The following is a 17,551-nucleotide window of genomic DNA, read 5'->3' as shown; positions in this document are numbered from 1 at the left end:
CCACATCCAGTGAACAGGACGGCTGCCAGAGGCTTTGTGATGTGGCATCTTGACCACGAGGTGGAGCCAGCGAGTAAAGAGCCGCACAATTAAACGTTTCTCTTGGCTTCTCGTCGCCGGGCCAGTTCGTCAACCAAAAGCCGACAGCCCACGTTGTAACGCTGAAAGCGTTGAGGTGTTGTTAGTCGACAGGTACGCAGGATAACGAGTTCAGCGAGAAGTGACCGCGGAAGCCCCGCCCACCAGGTGTGTACGCACGCAGGTTGAGTCACTTCTCCAGGGCGGACTGAAGTTAAAAGGCCTGCGTGAGTCTTCGGTGACGTCTGTCTCCCCCCCCTCCCCTCCCTCCCCGTTCAACAGAGGTACGTGACGAGGATCGGGCCCGCCGGCGGTGTGGCGTTATAAATGTCTTGTCCCATGTATCGGACATGGCTTCTGCTTCTCCTGGGAGGCTTCGCGGTGCCAGGTGAGTCTCAGCAGCTTCCTGCGGGCCGAACCGACGAACGACCCTCACCTGGGCGGGACGCACCTTTACGCCGGGCTTTATAGTCGGACTGTAGATCACCTCGGCCGCGTGTTTGTGGGTGGTGGGGCGAGAACCGAGACAGGGAACACAAACTCCAGTCCCAGGTACACCCCCCCCCCCGGGTGGATTTTGAACTTCCTATGAGTGCTAACAGTGCTAACTCCTGCGCCACTATGGCAGCCATCAAAAGGGATTATTTGCTTAAATGTAAATTTCTCAATTAAATTCAAAAATCAATTTCTGATCATGGTTAGAAAATCTGTTTCTTTGGTGCAAATCAAAAAATATAGATGGAAGTTACCTCTGATGCCCCCTATTTGTTTTTGTTTTTTTTGGGGGGGGGGGGGCAACTGTGCACCCGTGTTTGACTGGATTTTTGGTTAAACTAGCGAGTCAGTGTAGACTTGCCATCAGGAAGGTGAACTGGCCTTTACTGGCCTTTACTGGCCTTACTGACGGGCTAGTTGTTGATTTGTTACCTTGGTTGGACTCTGTGCTCTCTATACTACAGAGACAGAGACGTCCCTGTCTCTGGGGTCACGGGACATTCTACAGAGACATGGACACTTTATATCACTAGTAGTATGATAAATGATTGAACACACTGAATAACTAACCCCCCCCCCCCAAAAAAGCAAAGATCTGTCTCACTCGCTTCACTTTTAATGAATGACCCTGAGACCCAGGATGAAGCGCGGACCCTGTAGAGCTGTATCTCGAGGGTCTGCTGCTGCTGATGAATGTTCTTTCTGTCTCATCTTTAACACAGGGGTCCATTATGTCAGCGGGATAACTATTTACGCTGCGAAAGAGGTGCAAGCGGTCAATGGGACGGACGTGAAACTGAAGTGCACCTTCTCCTCCAGTCACCCGATATCCCTGAAGTCTGTCGCCGTGTCCTGGAACTTCCGTCCCCTCCATTCGGGACAGGAGGAATCGGTGAGCAGAGACTTTCACCAGAATGCCTTGAATGTGTCTTTACGAACTTTGGCCTCTTGCGTGGATATCCTGCACCCTGAAGTTCAGAGAGTCGTGTCGGTTTTGGGAGTTTAACTATGCTGCTGCTGTTCTTTTTGTGTGTGTCTCAGGTGTTTTACTACCAGGAGGCACCGTACCCTCCCCAAAACGGGCGTTTTAAGGGCCACGCCATTTGGTCGGGCGATATTTTGAGAGGGGACGCCTCCATCATCCTGCAGGAGGTCCCCCCGACCTTTAACGGCACCTACATCTGCCAGGTGCGCAACCGTCCAGATGTGCACGGTAGCAACGGAGAAACCGTCCTCCAAGTCGTCGACAAAGGTCAGACTGCAAAGCTGTGAACTTTAAGGAAGATGGAAAAGGTCACTTTTCTGTTGCATCAAATTTGTGTGTTTTTCCACTGGGAGGTCGTTGTCTACCCCGAAGGAAGGGTGAAGGATATTGAGTTTAATCACAGGGACAATGTTTTATTTTTCGTTGTAATCCTATCTCTATTTTGCTCTCTCGAATCCCCCCCCCCCCCCCCCCAGCTGGCATCATTTCAACCACCTGCTTGTTTGGGTTTCTTTTTTTTTGCAGCTGCCATTTCTGAGATAGGCATCTTGGCGGCGGCGGTGGGGGGCGCCTGCGGCGTCATCCTGATCCTCCTTGGTATCTTTATGGCCGTGAGGTACTGCAGGAGGAGAAGCAAGGACGACATTGAGCTGCAGTCGCGGGAGCAAGAGTGGAAGGATCCGACCGTGTGGTGAGGCCGGAGAGCCGGAGCTCCTCTTCTTCTTGGGACTGGTGTCGAGGCTGAATGAATCCGCTCTGCTGGAAAAGACGAATGAAAGCCCCGGGAGGGGGCGGGGCATCTTTTTCTTCCATGTTTGCTCCTCCAATGTTGAAACCCCTCAGATATATGTCGTAGTTATACTTCAGTATCTGGTGCTATGCTTCCTATTTGCTGTAAATTGTTATTCTCTTCATTATTATTTTTTTTTTTACCAAAAGCTCACCGTGATTGTAATTTATAATCCTGTAGAATAGGAGATGTAAATATGGAGGGATTTTCTGGCGCTACGCCGATCTTCATCTTCAGCCTTCGGTTCACAGCAGCAGTGCTGACGGCATCGGCGACTACGGGGTCGCCAATCAATCATGAATTGTGATTTTCCTCAGACGTTATTATGTCCAGAAAAAAAATAAAAAAAAGAATTTCCTGCACAACACTGCTGCCGTGAATTGATCCCTATTCTCTCTGTTTTCTGCTTATGAAGGGTCTAAATTTGAAAGCTATTGAAGCTGAGAGGAGAATTCTGGGCGCATCCTTTTACTTTTCGCAGTGTGCACCTCTTTCATTTGTCAATACTTGCAAAAAAATAATAATTTGAAATTCCAAAAATCTTAAGCAAAGATTCTGGTGCATATCTTCACCAGAAGGGATCAGCATGTCCGTTTTTTGAGGTTGGTTTTGCTGGGTTTCACGCATGGCATTCTGGGTATTCTTTTTAAATCTGTACCACTTTATTTTGCCGACGGCCGTTTGACGATGTAAACCAGCCTTGGCTTCTTGTCTATTTGTTACACTTTTTTCCAATGGTCAGATGCCCATAAGTAGCCTGTCTCATTGTTTACATGTGCGATCGCTTCTCGGGGGGGGTCACGTCAGTTCACCGGCGGAGGCGGCGCACCTGTACGTTGTGGCCAAAGTGCTAGAAGTAGATAGTTCAGATGGCGAAGGGTCTGAAGAAAGCAGCGGAGACGATGAGGAAGAGGAGGACGAGGAAGAGGATGATGACGACGACGATGACGATGATGATGACGATGATGACGATGATTAAATGGATGCACTCAAGAGATTAGAGTTGTGTGATACACCATTCAATAACATGATTACTGTGTGTTTATAAGACATGAGATGTGCGTTTTCTCTGCATTGTGGCCGCTATATTACAGTTATAGCACAAATTAGATGCACACTAGTTTAACATTTTACAGCCCAAGGCAGGCTTTTGTTTAGAAAGCATTAAAAATCTTTTTTTTTATTTTATAAATGCCTTGAATACTCAGAATCCAACTCGTTCTCTGTTTAATCAAACATTCTGTCACGCCGTGCGAATAGTGGCTGATGCAGCCTCGAGCTGCGACGAGACGGCTGCAGAGGATCCACATGTTCTTCTTTGAAATGATATTATTTCATGCCTTCTGATTGTTGTCGGTTTCAGTCTCGTCTACAACTGCTGATTCGTGTGACGTCACTAGATCCATTTTAATCACATACGCTACAACTTCCTGACTTCTTTGATCCATGTGATTCTGCTTTGTTTTTTTTATGCTCTGTAATATTTTTGTGTTTATGATCAGTACTGCAGGAAATCCTTTTTATAAGTATTTTAATGATTGTTTTATTAATGTGTATTATTCAGCTCTAAAGATTACAACCAGTTTCTTTTGGCCCGTTGCTCCTACATCAGTGCGGTCACTTTTTAACTGTGTTGTAACTCTATTTTTAATTGCTGCCACAAGTTAAGCAGCTTTCATTCAATATTTGTTTCCCGGAATTCCACCGTGGCCTCGATAAAATATAATGAAAGCAAATGTTTACTTCCTTTTCCACATTGTGTGTGATTTTGTACCTTTCAGTATAAAGTGTAAAATAAAGATAACTCATTTTATCTATTGAGCAACTCGGAGTAAATGTCTGTTTGAAATGATTAAGTAGTATGAAATGTATTTGGTGGAATTGTCCTCTGTGTCAGCCCATGACGATGCCTGATTGAAATACCAGGCCACTCCTGCATGTGTCATACACGGCAATGGATTACTGTTACATTTACTGATCGTACAACAACTAAACATACAAATATATGACTCAATTCTGATCTAAATACAAAATCGAGAGTATTATTTGCTTCTTATTACTATTAAATGACTCAAGTTGAGAGTACTATTGGAGTATATGCAGGAGGCCCGTGGGGCATATCGCCCCCTGGTGGTATCAGGCGGTACTTTGATTGTCCTTCATGTGTTCTTTTTCTGTTGACCTTAAGCACAATCTGTGCATTCATATCCATCTCTGAAGATACATAGAACTCAAGTACGTGGTATTTACTCTAACAACCAAAACCAAAATACACGAGTCATCTCTTTGTACTGATCGGTCGAAATGTCTCATATCCTCCAATGACTTGCTCGAGGTCGGCCACCAATGACGGACTCGGATTCCCACGCGAGGCTGCGTCTGATTCATCTTGCCTGGAAGATTGCATCAAATCATTGTGATGCAAAGGTCAGAGCAGGGGTCACAATCTTCTGGAACACTGTTAACTAGTTTGGGGAAAGGCATGAAGCACAGATAGCAGTATGTGCTTTAAAATATGGGACATGTAATAATTATACACATCTGAGTAGTGCGTCCCTTGTGGTAGTGTTTATGAAAGACTGTCTTGTACAGGTCTGCAGCAGCCTGTCTTTCTGCAGCAGCCCCCCCCCCCCCCCCCCCCCTCCTTATTGCAGCTCTGGAAGAGTTCCCACCGCTGCTGCATTGATGCTCCAGCGGAGGAGGCTGGAGAAGAGCGCAGACCGGTCACACTCAAATAGAGCTCCAGTCTCTCGCCTCACGCAGCAGCAGAGACCTCCCTCCCTCATTACGGAGTTCTGATCCATACAAACGTGTAAATCTGTGGTGATTTGTTTTAATCAAATGCGTAAAGGATTCACTTTGTTTTGCTCCTCATCCATGGAAGGATTTTCTTGTCCACAAAAGTATTCTGTGGCATCACAGCAGAACAGAACTGCCTAGATTTCAAGCGGATCTAATCTTCTCCAGTCAAAAGCTGTAAATTGATCATCTTCTTTCATGTCTGGGGGGGGGGGGGGGGGTGAACAGTGCATATACCTGCCATTGATCAGCTGATCAGCAGTTGCATCATGCTCATCACATGCTGGTTAACTCATACAATAGGATTGCTTGACCTTCTATTAAGGTCACTGCCGCCCGCGAATGTGGATGTTGATTGTCCTGACACACGGGAATACGAGAAGCAGCCTGCCGCTGAGGGAACACAAAGTTTAAATAGGAGTTTAAAAAAACATTTTAAATTTTACCACTGTATCACTTTCCACTCATTCAGGTACATCAGCGATTATTCCTGAATGGAGCTTTTTGATGTGGGACAGTGAGCCTGTCGTGGCTCTGGGGCCGCATCACACAGACTCCACCTCAACCTGCACTGCAGAACTTTCTCTTCGCAAACTCTCTGACAAAAGTGCCTGAGTCTGCATACACATCCTGAGTCAGGAGAAGGGGAGGAGGATGTTAGAACGAAGGGAGGGGGGAGCACAGAGGGGAGAAGTGAATGGAGTGATGTAGGAGAGAAAGGGAATCAGAGGTATTGGGCGGGGGGGGGGGGGGGGCAGGTGAGGAGGGGGGAGAGAGAAAGCGGTGGCATGAGGCCAGCTGAGAGGACAGCGAAAAGTTGTGAGGCATCCAGAAGGATGGGAAGAAGAGTCAGTTTCATTAGGCTCTGCTTGTCTGTGTGACTCGGCACATCTTTGCATGCCTTTCTTTTTTCTTCCCCTCCCCTCCTCCCCAACATTCTCTCATCCTGGCGGAGGCTGCAATGTGGCCGTCCTTGCAGTGAAAGTGCTGGCCGGTGGATTCTCCTTGAGTGAACCCTGACGGTGCACGGCGCCGTGCGGTCCATCCTGACTCAGCTGTGCAGGTGGCCCGCTTCCCTCTGAGGGAGCACCAGCTGCAGGGAGCAGGTAGGCATGACAGGAGATAACTACTTACATACCGATTCTCCATGGGAATGCAAATACTGTATAGTATAAACCTTAAAATGTTTGCTGATAAACTTTCTCCTTCTTCTGCTCTGTCCTCTGTCTGTAGATTCTTCTGCAGGATAGCTGTGTGTGTGGGGGGGGCTGAAGGCTAACTGCCTCTGGGAGTGCTATAGGTGCAATGCTGTGACGTAGATGATTTAATCCAGTATAGCGGAGCGACTAAAGGACATTCGAGTAGCCGTCCCAAGGCTGTGCTGGATCCTGCAGCAGAATTAGTTTTGGAGCACATCCGGCCGCCATGCAGGACCGGGGAACCGAGGAACCCGTGAGGCTGGGCCTTCCACACCCAGCCGTTGGCCTGATATTCTCCATGCTGCTTGGTAATGTGTTATCGGCCACTTTTCAGTGCATTGTTTTATTTGCTAGCCTTTGTGTGCTCCTCATTCCTCTTTTTTGGAAGGTGTAATATGCATTGTTTCACCAACTCCTTTCTAATCTATAAACTTCTAAGCTCGAGTCATCTTGAATTCAAATGCAATGACCCTGTGTGACCTTCGCCTGTACTGCCTACACAGGTGCTTGCTGGAACTCTATTCATTGTGCCTGTGCACTAGTTTTTATGAGACTGATTTCACTTCCGTGCTTGCTCTTTTCTGAAGGTTGCTTGGTTTTTTTCTAAAGAACAAAATAAGCAGCAAGTTCTGCCTTGAGGCAAAGAATAGAAAAAAAAAAAAGACTGTGGATGATGTATCCTAAAAAAAATATTAAAATTTTAATTAATAAATCAGCAAATCATTTCATCTCCAAGAATGTTAAATATTCATGATCGAGTCGCTAACATTAACATTTTATGCGACTTAAATTGAAATCGTATCGCTAGGTAAAACACCTATCTTGCTTGCAGCTGTGGTCTTTATTTAGAATGAAACAGAAACACGTTGGCTTCCTAGAGACTGCAGGTGGCCAATGGAGAGACCGATGCTGCAGCAGTTTCAACGCATCTCACCATCAACAGTACACGGCGGACGAGCAATCATGTAGTGCACTTTATGCAGACAGGGGGGCTACAAAGGTACTTTATTGTACATTACACTTAATAAGAAGTGCACGGGGCTAGTTTGTGTCAAGGAAGTGGAGCACTGAGCGAATTTTATAAGGAGTATAAAACCGTTGCCGTGTAAAACAAAACTTGTGCAGGAAAGAGATGATGGGTATAGAAGGTTGCTGATTTCAGAGAGAATGGAATCGAACGTTATCACAGATGTGGAACAAGCAAGCCAAGGTTCTCTGAGAAAAAGCAAAGATTACAGACGCCATCTAAATCTTCATGTTTTGTCCTTTAGCTCTTCACAGCAGCTTCTGTATCTGCAGCCACGGAATCAGGATAATATTATGAAAACCGGACTCAAAGAGTGAAAAAAAGGATAGTACAAAAATATTTAGTGACACTGAAAGACAGAAGGGGGCGATACTTTTCCACTCTTGTCACTGTTTGTGCTGTTTTTTGCAAGCTTACTGTGCTGCATTGGACCAGCTGAGGAAAGGTTGGGGGGGGGGGGGGGTTGTGTTATAGCAAGAGTGAGATGAGAACGAATCCCGAACATTCCCACATACAGCATGCCTTCCTTCACAGTGTGTGAGGCCGTATCTGCTGTCCTGATCAATGCCATTCCTATTTATTGCAGAGGTGCTGGTCAGACTTCACCCAAACGGGAACACAATGTGCATCACACAGAAAAAGGCTGACATTTGAGACCATGTGGGGTCACGTTCAGGGCTGTCTGTATGTTATGGCTGCTCTCAGCGATCTCTGCTGCATGCCTGAGCTGTACTGCGACTCGGGAGGAGGTAGCTTTCAGCTCACAAACCGGACGTAAGCGTTCGGCATGAGCTCCTGCAACAGTGTAAACGGAGAAATCTGACTTACAGTCTGTCCTGGACCTGATGGAAATATATCCCATCACCTTGACACTGATTACAGAACCAAACAGCTGGAACGAGGGAATATGCCTGCTAAGTCTGTAAGGCAATAAAAGAAAGGACAAGGCAAACACACAAAATTGTTTTTCCTCTACTTTGATTGGAGGATTTCATCCCTGCAGCTTCCTGCTGTATACAGTTACACATTTCTCAAGGGACCCGGCAGCACTTGTCCTCTTAATATAACAATGTCACAGTCAAGATGTTCTTATTTCATGTCACTGAGGTTTTCAATAATAGACATATGATTTACAAATGCGCACTTCATATCTCAAAATCTAAAATGAGTTGCTAATACAATCTAGAATGTATGGGCACGTGATTTTAGTATTTATGGTGCTTTGCCATGTGTGAAATTTACAAAGAACAAAGCTAACTTGGTGATAGCATAATAACTAGCACCAGCAGTGATTGATTATCCTATCAAGCCGTCACGTGACCGATATGCTACCCTCCGTGTCAACAGTCGCACTGATTTACTGGTGAATTAAAAGCTCAAATTTGCAATATATGCATCTAATGTCTGGTCCAACATTTTGTCTGTCTGTGTTTTTGCTCTGCACTTTATCTGTTTCGTAATCCATTCCTTCCTTTCAATTGTTTTTACACCACATGTCGTTAGATCAATTATTTGCATTGGTAATCTGGTCTAAATTGGGTTTCTAAAGTAATCATTTCAGGCCTATTGGTGTAGATTCTGTGAGGTAACTCTGAGCCAGAGGGAAAATAATGTCATTCGCACAAAACTGCTGATTTTTATTATCACCTTCTCTCTTCTTCATCAGCCGTGTGGACCACTCAGGCCCTAGAGATGTCCGTGGGGAAGATCCCCTTCCTCGAAGCGGTGAATGGCAGCACAGTCATGCTGCCTTGCTCATATTCCAGCTGCATTGGCATCAAGAACCTTTACTTCAATTGGCAGTTCAATCAAAATGGCACCATGCAGAAGGTAAGAGAAGCAGTGAAAAGCATTCACATTCGGCTTTGGGGAACTTTTAAGTGATCGCCTTGGAAGATCCATGGATGGACTGTTGGCCGTTTCAGGTGTGCGAGTCGGTCATACCCTCAGCAGATGTGGTGGTGTCAGATGTGAGTATATTCCGAGACCGGGTGGAGTTTGTGGGGAAGAACGACCATAACAACGTTTCCATCTTGCTGTGGAACATCACATTTGAGGATGGAGGATATTACACTTGTTTTGGACGCAACCCCAAAGAGAAGGGCAAGAACCACAGCGCCGTCTTCCACCTCATCGTGGTGGACGAGGGTGAGTCTTCAAAAGCAGGCCGGGAGGGGTCGGATTAAACGCCCTTCATTTTTCACATGAATGGCGTCTCCATGTGATTCCAGCAATCGATGACCTATTTTACAATAAATGCAGACACAATGTTTAATTCCGAGCCAATTCTTTTACCCGCTCAATTATTTTACACAAGGAGCCCAGTCCTGTAGAAAACAGCCAAATCTGGCCAACCATCCGCATTCATAGGGATTGTTTAACTGTGATTGGATATCTCCTGTAGGCCAACAGACATTGGACAATAATTTGGTGCCTACTTCCTACCTTTTATTGAATTGATCATAAGTAGATTGTTACCTCGCCATCATCGTCGCTTTTGTCCTTCATTCATGTTTGCAGTGAGAGTGGTGGACAACACGCTGCCCACCATCATCGCCGCAGCAGTGGGCGGAGCCATCGCGCTGATAATGGGCTTCATGCTGCTCAAGAACTTAACTCTGTTTGTTCTTTCCAAGCTTGAGGAGAAAAAGTCAGTTTTCTTTCTTTCTTCTTTTCCTCAGATGCTGTGAACATTAAAATATTCCTCAGAGCTCCCGGCTCTGTACGTTTCTAATCTTGCCTTCCCGATTCCTCTCATCCCACTGCAGTAAGGAGTGCCTTGTAACTTTATCAGGGATCGACAACACAGACAACGGCATCTCAGGATCCAAAGCTGACTCCAAACCGACACCAAAAAAGAAATGAGAAAAGGCATCTATAAATGTACTCACTTATGTATACTCTCAGCATATGTTTGTATACGCACATGTTTTTGCACATATTGAGAGTTTTATTTCTTATTTTGGATCTGAAAACTTTGCCCGGCTGTGGCCTTTATAGGAGAATTTGCACATAATTCTACTGCATAGACGCTGAACAGAACTGGGTACTGCACAAACCAAATACTTTCTGGCCTTAGGGTTTACCTTGGTTGAAGTTATTATACACTAACTATGTACTCAAGAGATCTTGGATCTAGAGAATCGTATCCACCTGGCAGGTGTTGCAGGTAAAGATGTAAACATATCACATGATTATTGCACAGATGAGGGTTGGAATGGTCACCCTAAAAGGCTTCTAAAAATGTGGCGTTTTACCATTCAACAAAATACCACAGAGTTTTATTACACAACATGATCCGGAATATGTTGCATGTTTGAAGGGAGTGTGTCATTGTGCTTGACTGCAGGATATTCCACCAGAGCTGCTACCCGGGAACTGAATGTAGACTTCTCTACCTGAAGTCACCATCACCGTCATCTCTCAACAATTCAGCAGCAGTCAACTGAACTCACAACCTTTAGGCGACGTGTAACCGGCATGACCCACGTGACTTGATACTCGCTTGATCTTCCACCTGCTGCTGAAGCTGTTTATCATGTTCTTCTTCAGCAACAGGTGGAATTTTGGGGCAGAGTTGAATCCCAGCTTTAACTACAATGGGTAGATCGAAGATAAGCGCGTATCAAGTCACGTGGGTCATGCCGGTTACACGTCGCCTAAAGGTTGTGAGTTCAGTTGACTGCTGCTGAATTGTTGAGAGATGACAGTGATGGTGACTCCAGGTAGAGAAGTCAAAATTCAGTTCCCGGGTAGCAGCTCTGGTGGAATATCCTGCAGTCAGCAGCACAATGACACACTCCCTTCAAACATGCAACATATTCCGGATCATGGTGTGTAATAAAACTCCACATTATACACAGAGACCTTTTACTTTGACTCGCACCGGTGCAATAATCATGTTGTTCAAGCACCTTGACCTGCTACACCTGTCAGGTGGATGGATTTCTTTAGATCCATGGAAAAAGCTCACTATGATGGAGCAATATTTGAGGGAAATACGAGTTTGGTGTTCTGCAGACAAGGTCTTTGATGTTTTACTCGAATTCAATAAAAATGGGAGAAACAAACTCAAGTATTTAATTAATATTTTTGTTGAGTATAGGCACATAGAGCCCAACTCCCTCGCTAACCTTGAGAAATTCAGTTCTGTCAACAGAGTGGAAGAAACCACAACATTCAGATTAAAGGGAGTAAACTTTGAGTCTATTAGTATCAAATTAACCTCTTTTTAAAGATCATCCTTTGATCGTTCACTATTCCGATCGTGCTCAGAGGTTGCGCTGTACAATGCATGTTGTAATTACGGCAAATGAATAATTATCTGTGGCCACAGCCTGGGCAGATGAAAGTCAGACGATGAGACAAATGTTTTTTTTAAATTTATTAAAGTGGTTGATACACAGAATTATTCATTATAGCAACAGCCAGGATGAATCCACCTTTAACTAACACCACATTCACAATAGCCCTTCTGTGATAGGCTCGACTGCATCTAGTTTAATTGTATTTCCCAAATGTATCTGTTTCTGTACTTTAAAAAAAAACCTAAGAGTATGTTATTTATTCAAATATATGTTAGATTTCAGCCCAACTCTTCGCCCTGTAACTTCTCCTCGCTTGATATGAAACAAAGGTGCCTGTTAGAGCGCTAAACTCCTCTGCAGTGAAGATTACCACATTTTGCAAAGCAGTTAATGAAACTCAGCAAATATTAATAGTACAATAAGCATCTGAGCTGAAAAGACAAACCTGATGAAACAATGCCCCCCCCCCCCCTGCATTTTAAGCATGTGCAAACATGGAGCTGGATGTTACTCACAATGATAGGAAACAGAAACTCATCTCCATCATAGCCAATGATGTTTAACTGAGAACCCCATTGTATGCCATGCCATCATTTGATCATGCTAATATAAGCACTATTTGCTAATGCAGTCTTTGATATGGCGCTCTCAGGCTTTCTGTGGAGAAACAGTCCATTTTTTTCCCCTTTCCAAACTGTCAAACATTAATTGTGTGAACATTTGACTCTAACCTGTATCTGATGACGTCGGTGTTGAACACCGGCGTTGGCAAGCAGGGATGATTCCAGCTGAGCATCATTTTAGGAGATGAATTTACCTGCATGGGAGTCAAAACATTTAAATGCAATTTCAATGACATTTACAATATAGCATTTTTTTTAACATTCAAGACGATGAATGTCTGGCTTTAAAAATAAATACCTCTGTATGGATGCGTGAGTAAAACACTGAGTCAGCCACGAACATATACCTCCTGAGATGCTTCAGGTGTTTACTGATTGTAAAGTACTGTAAAGTGTGAATGTCGGGTGGTTTATGAAACTTGAAGCAATATTATGAAGCGGGCCTTTTTTCTTTTTTTTAACTATACAGCGTCAGGTATTGATCATCCAAGTGAGTCCAGAAGAAACAGCACATGAGGGTAGAGTTTAAGATTCTTCAAGGTCTCATGAAATTATAGATAATTATGTATTATTATATTTAAAGTGTATTGGATCATGAGGAATCAATCAATGCAATAGCTTTTAGAAATGTGTGTTTTTGCGTTCTTGCCAAGCGTTAGATGGGAGGAGCTTGTGTCTATCCAAAAAAGTATGAAGCTACAGCCAACAGCTTGTTAGCTTTACTTAGCATAAAGATTTAGCAACCTGGCTGCATCCAAACGGAAGCATCCCCATCACCGCCTCAGCTAATTATTACATCAAATCTTGGATTGTTTAATATGCACACAGGATTTTAATGTTTGTATGAAAATGAATGATAGGACTGGCAGAAAGTAAAAATAGCTGTGATGACTTTATCGTATTGCATGGACATAGAAAACATGCAAGCAATATTTTTCCATGTGTGTTTGCCATGTTCTTGTTTGCCTTAAAAGAGAAAAAGCCACCTCCAAGCAGGAATTTGAATTGTAATGTTCAAGATATCAGGTGTTAACTTTTTGGGCTGTAACTTTGGAAACATGAAGCAAATGTGCTGCAGGATCATACATGCAAATAATTTGATTGCAATAAATGAAATTCACTGTTGAAGAATGAGTTTTCTCTCTGTTGGCCGATGCTGAGATTGTGTCTGTGCAGGCCTTGTGCACGGCGACAAGCAGCTCTACGCACATCCAAACAGAAGTGGTGGTTCTTAGATCTGTGAGTTTGTGCTGCAGGTGTGAAAGCAAAGCCAAACACTGGAGCTGTCCCGGTTTGGAGTGTTTTGATAGGGCGATGGGGGGAACGTCACCGAGATGCAGCCAACCCGCTCCGGCTCACCTTCAAAAGGCGTCTCCACGTTCACGACTGTCATCAGTGAAACGGTTTGCCTCTTTATTATAGAAACTTAAATCGAATAACAGCGCCTCCTGCTGGGCGGGGAAATAAGCAGCAACGGAGACCAACAACCAGGTAAACCCTGAAGGCCTCTCGTCATTTTCACGCTGAATATATCACCTTTGGCCACTATTACATACATAATAATGTCATTAGGCGCATCTCCGATGGTGCGTTCAAGGCGCCATGAAAGATGCTGTTTAGATGCATTATGGGAAGTGTAGGATATTTATAATTTTAAACGAAATAAATAAGTCATTAAAGGAAGTAACACCGTCGGATATATTTAATTCCTTGCGTTCATGTAGCCATATCAGTCAACATCTTGCCAGTAAATCAACAACAACAACAACAACATCCTTGATCGATCATAAGAAATTTTATTACATAACTTGTATTTCCTTCGCATAAGACATTGTGTTATTCTCAAGTCGTCAAATCTCGCAGGTGCTTTGAGACATGACCGTTACGTCACACCCACATCACGCAGGGCCGCGTATATATGCAAAAAATACGAGGTGCCCTCCATGCAGGTGGGGGGTCCGACCAGTAGGGGTCAGCAGTGACCCGCATGCGGAGCCGAACCGCGGGGCGCTTTGCAGCAGCGCGAATGAGAGGCGACGGGCCTGCTGAGATGTTTAACTTTAGAGATCAAAGCCTCCGTGAAGTGACCTCTGCCCTTCAGGAGTGTTGAGACTATGGCGCGTCTAATTTGGGCTCGATTTGAACTTCCAATAAGATTCTGCGCGTCGGTTTGTGCGGGATTTCAGGCAGGTTGGATTCACGATGGGAGCGCAGCAATAAAAACCTCTTTAAATGTGCCGCGTTATGGAAACAGAATACATGTAATTCTCTTTTCTCTCTTTCTTGACATGGCGGCGGCAGAAAGAAACTCAACGCGCCTTTAATGATCATTTATAATCGCAGCCACTTTAAACTAAAGGCCCTTTTAAATCCATGTATTCGTTATGACGCGGCCCCTCTGCTCCGTCTCTTTGCAGGATACTTCGCGTCCTCTTCGTGCGTCCGCGGGGACTTTACTGTCCTGCAACTTACCATCCGATGGTTCACGCTAATGCCGGGGCAGGTTGGCACGTCGGACGCACAAAAACGAGGAATCAGCAATGCGCAAAGTTGTTTACTGTCTTATTTGTTGACTGAAACTCCCTTCATTTGGGTTTGGTTCTCCATGCCCCTCGTCTGCTGTTTCCATCTTCTCTAATATCTGCATATCTGCGCGCAAATGTCTGCGCACGTTCCATGGCTCCGCGCGGAGGACAAAGAAAAAAGTCATTAGCGCGTTGCGTGGGCTCCGCGTCCCTGTCCAAAAATATGCACGAATAGATTTTCGGGCTCCTCTCGGCAGCTTCTCAGTTTTTGTATAGATCCATATTGCGCAGAGAAACACGTTGATCGGGGGGGGGGGGGGGGGGGGCACAGGTGGGTGTGCGCGCTCTCCAAGGTGTCAACGGAGCTCTGCGCGTCTCCGCACCGCCGCCCGCACAGAAATTGGCAGTTTCGGACACAACTGGACCCAAAACAATCCACCGGCTCACATCAAACCGAGATTGTGCTGCGTTTGGACCGTCGCTCTGTGGTGTTTGATTAGGGAGGATGGATTTGCATGCGCAGTAGTGTTGGGGGTGCAGGGGGGCATGGGCGGGGCTGAGGCGCCTCTCGTTTCCCCTCCATGCTTAGCGGGGCAGCAGGGCTGGAGAGACCTCCGGGGAGCACAGTCGCCAGTCCAGCACGGAGACGCACCCTGGCCCGAAAGGCGCGCCTCACACTCGCCAGGATTGCCAAATATTCCTGAGAAATAGACCTGCTATTTATGGCATGTGGCTTGTAACTTTACTCCTGCTGTACTCTCTCCAAGAAGGTAAGGGGGGGACGGGGGACGGGGGACGGGGGGGGGGACGGGACGGAATGCGCGACATTTTTTTTTTTTTTACTGGTTTCAAGTTGAGAGGAAAAAGTGAGAATAAATCTGGATTCATTCGTTTGCGGCGCGGAACGGGAGGCGGCGTCGGCTTGTGCTTTGATGTATCATCGGAAGCCTCCTGATTGATTAGGAAAAAATGTGTGAAGCTGTTGCTGTGGCACAGGTGTGGGTATTGGAAGTAAAAAGGTGTAAGGTTATTTTAGTGGACAATTTTGCGTGTTTTTTTTTTTTTTTTTTTGCGTGATGCCTCAGAGGCTGCTGAAAGCAGGGATTGTTTTCGCATTACCAACTCCAGTTATGAATATGTAAAATGGCTGAATGCGGGGGGGGGGGGGGGGGGGGGGGGGGGGGGCGAGGGTGCAAATAGAGGGAGGGCGAGAGAGGCGAATGAAAGCAATCAACGGGTCGCCATTCTATCAGTTGTCTATTGATTTTATAACAAATGTGATCAAAATGTGGCAAAGCCCTAAAGTTTCTTGTGATTGTTCAAATATTTGTGTGCTCTGCTCGCGTATAGCGTTTCCTAATCCCCCCCCCCCCCACATGCCAAAGAGACGCTTAGGATGGGATTTCTATGTGCTTTTTAATTTCTTTTCTGTGCGATGAGAAATCGATTCCACTCTAAACGGAATTACAAATACAGTAAAAAAGGCCCATCTTTCAAACATTCATTTAATGGCTCTGCTCCCACATAAAAGCCGCAATTAGTGCTTTCAGATTTGTCCTCCTTATTTAATTCAGGCGGTCTCTTCATTTCGTCCCCCACCCTTTGGTGTAATTGTATTTATACATAAAACACGGTCTATTTATTTAAATTGCCGCACCCCCCCCCCCCCCCCCCCCATTCTTGCTTTAGTATATGCAGAAAATCCCTGACCCTATTGTAAAGTTGATCTTCTGCTATTCCAGTGCATTATAATAATCCTGAACAAATCTGCGTCGGAAATAACAAATTCATCGCCATATCTGCCGACGAGGACTGTTTCTAGGCCTTTGTGCAAGCCTGCCTGTGTGGAGCCTATTATTATTATTACATGCCCAGAGGAGGTGTCAATTTAACATTTATAATAAATTTAAAAAAAGTCTGAGATATGGATTGGATGGTGGCAAAAGAGTTGATCAAAATAGGCCATTTGGTTAGTCTGATGTTTTAGATTCTGGTGTGTAAAATATAAATGATCAATTAGCTTGATTTGCTTTCCATATTGTGTTTCACCATAAAGTCTCTAAATATTTTCAATTGATTTGTATCAATTATTCAACTTGAACGGTGCGATCTCGGAGCCTCTCTGGCTTCTGTGGAATTAGATTATGTGCGTAAATGTATTTAGCCAAATAAGGAACTCCACGGGTGGGTGCAGACTGCAGACTTGCCCGGTCATGTTCCTCACTAATGGCGCACCTGGACCCCTCGGACGTGATCGCGCACGTGCCAGTGTGCGCGCGCGGCTTCTGTTTCTATGCGCGTGTACGTGCGCATTTGTGAGCGCGCGGAGGAGGCGAAGTCGCGGGGACACCCCTCTTGGTTTTTACTTGGACAAATGATTTATTTATTTTTTGACTATTTTTTTTACAGGAGCTGAATTGGAAGTTCACTAATTTGCTTATCTATAATTTTCTAGCCCAATAATCATAAATAAATGTTACTAAATTACGTCAGAGAGGTTTAGGAAGCAATTAGGGTACCCTTTGGATGGAATAATAGGCCTGTAATTAAGCACAATGCCTTTAATTTTTTGTAGCAATTTTAAATAATATGCCCAATTAACGGATAATTATTTGTGATTTAAAGTCGCATGAAAACAAAACGTGTTTTATTCTGGCTGTGATTTTAAATCAAATTCTTCGGCTGCATTTGAAATCTAGTGAATTTTGGATCAGTTAATGGTG

The 17,551-nt window shown here is 44.9% G+C and overlaps 3 protein-coding genes across 3 annotated transcripts in view; all 3 read left to right on the top strand.

Moving 5' to 3' along the window:
• The first annotated feature begins 375 nt into the window (after window positions 1–375).
• Window positions 376–4,169, top strand: mpzl2b (myelin protein zero-like 2b). The gene is made up of 5 exons (XM_068744606.1): window positions 376–466; window positions 1,296–1,465; window positions 1,615–1,825; window positions 2,084–2,249; window positions 3,156–4,169. Exons 1-5 carry the CDS (start codon window positions 406–408, stop codon window positions 3,325–3,327), a joined length of 780 nt encoding a protein of 259 aa, XP_068600707.1. The 5' UTR covers window positions 376–405; the 3' UTR covers window positions 3,328–4,169.
• Window positions 4,170–6,572: 2,403 nt separating this feature from the next.
• On the top strand, window positions 6,573–10,238 carry scn4bb (sodium channel, voltage-gated, type IV, beta b). The gene is made up of 5 exons (XM_068744355.1): window positions 6,573–6,654; window positions 9,040–9,203; window positions 9,299–9,521; window positions 9,894–10,023; window positions 10,142–10,238. Exons 1-5 carry the CDS (start codon window positions 6,573–6,575, stop codon window positions 10,236–10,238), a joined length of 696 nt encoding a protein of 231 aa, XP_068600456.1.
• A 5,102-nt stretch (window positions 10,239–15,340) lies between these two features.
• LOC137900053 (cell adhesion molecule DSCAML1-like) overlaps window positions 15,341–17,551 on the top strand; it is a 41,326-nt gene continuing 39,115 nt past the window's right edge. Inside the window, 2 exon segments of the mRNA XM_068744102.1 lie at window positions 15,341–15,479; window positions 15,481–15,598. Coding sequence (XP_068600203.1) covers window positions 15,375–15,479; window positions 15,481–15,598 — 223 coding nt within the window. The 5' untranslated portion in view covers window positions 15,341–15,374.

This window comes from Brachionichthys hirsutus, chromosome 10 (genome assembly GCF_040956055.1).
Source record: "Brachionichthys hirsutus isolate HB-005 chromosome 10, CSIRO-AGI_Bhir_v1, whole genome shotgun sequence".
Classification (NCBI taxonomy): domain Eukaryota; kingdom Metazoa; phylum Chordata; class Actinopteri; order Lophiiformes; family Brachionichthyidae; genus Brachionichthys; species Brachionichthys hirsutus.
The sequence above is the reverse complement of the archived record's forward strand: the minus strand, read 5'-3'. Positions and strand labels throughout refer to the sequence as shown.